This window comes from Propithecus coquereli, unplaced genomic scaffold (genome assembly GCF_000956105.1).
Source record: "Propithecus coquereli isolate 6110/MARCELLA unplaced genomic scaffold, Pcoq_1.0 Scaffold57, whole genome shotgun sequence".
Lineage (NCBI taxonomy): Eukaryota > Metazoa > Chordata > Mammalia > Primates > Indriidae > Propithecus > Propithecus coquereli.
This window is the reverse complement of record NW_012151618.1, coordinates 1,455,880-1,458,643: the sequence shown is the minus strand read 5'-3', so window position 1 is coordinate 1,458,643 and position 2,764 is coordinate 1,455,880. Positions and strand designations below refer to the sequence as shown.

Genomic DNA, 2,764 nt, shown 5'->3' with positions numbered 1-2,764 from the left:
TTTTAGTTGTCCAATTAATTTCTTTCTATTTTTAGTAGAGACAGGGTCTCGCTCTTGCTCAGGCTGGTTTCGAACTCCTGAGCTCAAACAATCCTCCCACCTCGGCCTCCCAGAGTGCTAGGATTACAGGCTTGAGCCACCGCGCCCAGCCCAATCCAGGAGTTTGAGGTTGCTGTGAGCTAGGCTGACGGCACGGCACTCTACTCAGGACAACAGAGTGAGATTCTGTCTAAAAAAAAAAATAAATAATAATAAAGCCTATTTCTTATATCACATCAAAAACATAGTGCTGTGACTACATTATATATATTTTAAATTCACAGTGTTTCTTATATATTTCTGTATCATGCTCACCAAATTATATCCTCTGAAAATGACTTTTGATATTGACATAGTTTTTAGAACATTATACTGATTTTTTCTACCTGTGAACACAGTAGGCCTCCATTATGCACAGTTTTGCTTTCCATGGTTTTAATTATCTGTGGTCATTCATGATCAGAAAATAGGTGAGTACAGTACAATAAGATATGTAAGTTTTATTACAGTATATTGTTATAATTGTATTTTATTAGTAGTTATTGTTAATCTCTTACTGTGCCTAATTTACAAATTAAACTTTGTCATTAGTGTATATGTATAGGAAAACAACTTGTATATATAGTGTTTCATACTATCCATGGTTTCAGGCATCCACTGGGATTCATGGAACATATCCCCTGCGAATAAGAAGGGACTACCATAGTAGTTTTTTTTTACAAATTTAAAATAATCAAATATTAGCTTACTAAATGTTAAATTCTGAGCAGACATGACCATATGTTGATAAGGCAATTATTATATTTAGACATAATTTCTTTAGAACATTTGAGTTTATTCAGCATATTACAAACAAAAACTTAAACGTTGTTTTCCAATTAGAGTGTGTGTGTGTGTGTGTGTGTGTGTGTGTGTGTGTGTGTGTGGACATAAGATATATAGGTTGAGCATCCCAAATCTGAAATTTGAAATGCTCCAAAACCTGAAACTTTTTGAGTGCCGACATGATGCTCAAAGGAAATGCTTATTGGATGATTTTTGATTTTGCATTTTTGAATTTGGGATGCTCAACCTGGAAGTATATATAATACAAATATTCCAAAATTCAGGAAAATTCAAAATCCAAAACACTTCTGGTCCCAAGGATTTCAGATAAGGGATAGTCAACTTGTATGTCATCAGCTTCACCACCGAGGATATAAAACCTCAGAATGTATTAGGAATCAGCAGAAAAAAAACTAAAAAGCTGTACAAGTCCTTTAAGTGGTATTTAAATATTACCATCAAAATATAATTCTTTTCCTAACAGAGGAGTACGCTGAAACATTCAAATGTCTGGCGAAAACATAATTTTCACTCCTTGGATGGAACCTCAACCAGAGCCTTTCATCCTCGTACTGGATTGCCACTTCTTTCAAGTCCTGTAAGTGTTTTTTCTCTTATTTCGTGCTTAGAACTTGCAAATATATGAAATGTTTACAAATAATTTTGTTCAAATTTTAATTGAAAAAAATTAGATACCTTTAAATTTCCAGTTGGAAAACACCTTATTTTTTGATAATGTATTTAATAGCTTTGTGATAATATGGAAAGAGACTACAAAATAAATAAATGAAATTTGTTTTATTATGATTATAAAATCTCTCTGAAATTATTTTGCCTAAAATTTTAATTGTTGTTAAATGTAGGGAAAAAAACTTGATGTCAAATGGATTGGTATCTTACTGATGTTACCAATTGGGTCATCTAGGAATTACATTTGTGACTGTTTTTGACTTGGAACCCCTTCACTTAATCATCTTATTTTAAGACATATGTAATCTCCCCACTCATATTCTGTTTTCGTAATAAAACACCATGGCCCCAAGGAAAAAGAATTTTTTCTGGTGTGGCAGCCAATGTGTTAACTTGGAAAAATCATTAGGCTCAAATTTACTTTATTTCTCTAAGCATTATCACAAATTTATATCTTGATTGTATAGAAAACTACTTCTTAACTGCCTTGATCCACATTTCCATGACCTTGGATCATCTTCTTTATCACTCAAATTAGTTTTGCCAGACATTAGAGTTTTAAATTGTGTGGTGTTTCCAGTTTATATTTTCCTACAGAAGATCTTTATCATAGGATTTAATCAAATGGCAGTTTCCAATTTCCTAAAACTATAAATGTCACAAAAAACCTACTCTGACCTTAAGAATATTAGCCTTTTATGATCCTTTCTGGTACCTAATAGGGAGGTTTAAATCTGGCTATGGTATTTTTTCAGGCCAGTAAGTTTCGTTTTTTCAGGCACTTGTTTTAAATATAACTATACACCATTTACTATATGCTCAGACACTCTTTTCAATATTTTACACATTTTTACTTAATGTTCTCACTTTCCTATGAGGTTAGGTGCTTTTGTTAATTCCAGTTTACAAATGAAGACCTTGGGCTAGAGAGGTGAAGTAACTTGCCCCAGGTCACAAAGCTAGTAAATGATAGAGCCAGGACCCAATGTAGTCTTTTCTAATTTTTAGTCGTGTGTGTGTGTGTGTTATGAATTTCTGATCTTGGGGCATAAACTGGTCCAACCTTTAAGAATTAGCCTATTTTCGGCCTGGCGTGGTGGCTCACGCCTGTAATCCTAGCACTGGGAGGCCAAGGCAGGAGGATCGCTTGAACTCAAGAGTTCGAGACCAGCCTGAGCAAGAGGGGAGACATTAGCTGGCCACCATGGTG

General features: G+C 34.2%; 1 protein-coding gene across 2 annotated transcripts in view; it reads left to right on the top strand.

The window, feature by feature from the left end:
- FAM214A (family with sequence similarity 214, member A) overlaps positions 1-2,764 on the top strand; it is a 119,482-nt gene that overhangs the window by 86,477 nt on the left and 30,241 nt on the right. For both annotated transcript variants that reach the window (XM_012658055.1, XM_012658056.1), the window contains exon 7: positions 1,349-1,462. In XM_012658055.1, the coding sequence (XP_012513509.1) occupies positions 1,349-1,462 (114 nt within the window). The remainder of the gene's footprint in view (positions 1-1,348; positions 1,463-2,764) is intronic.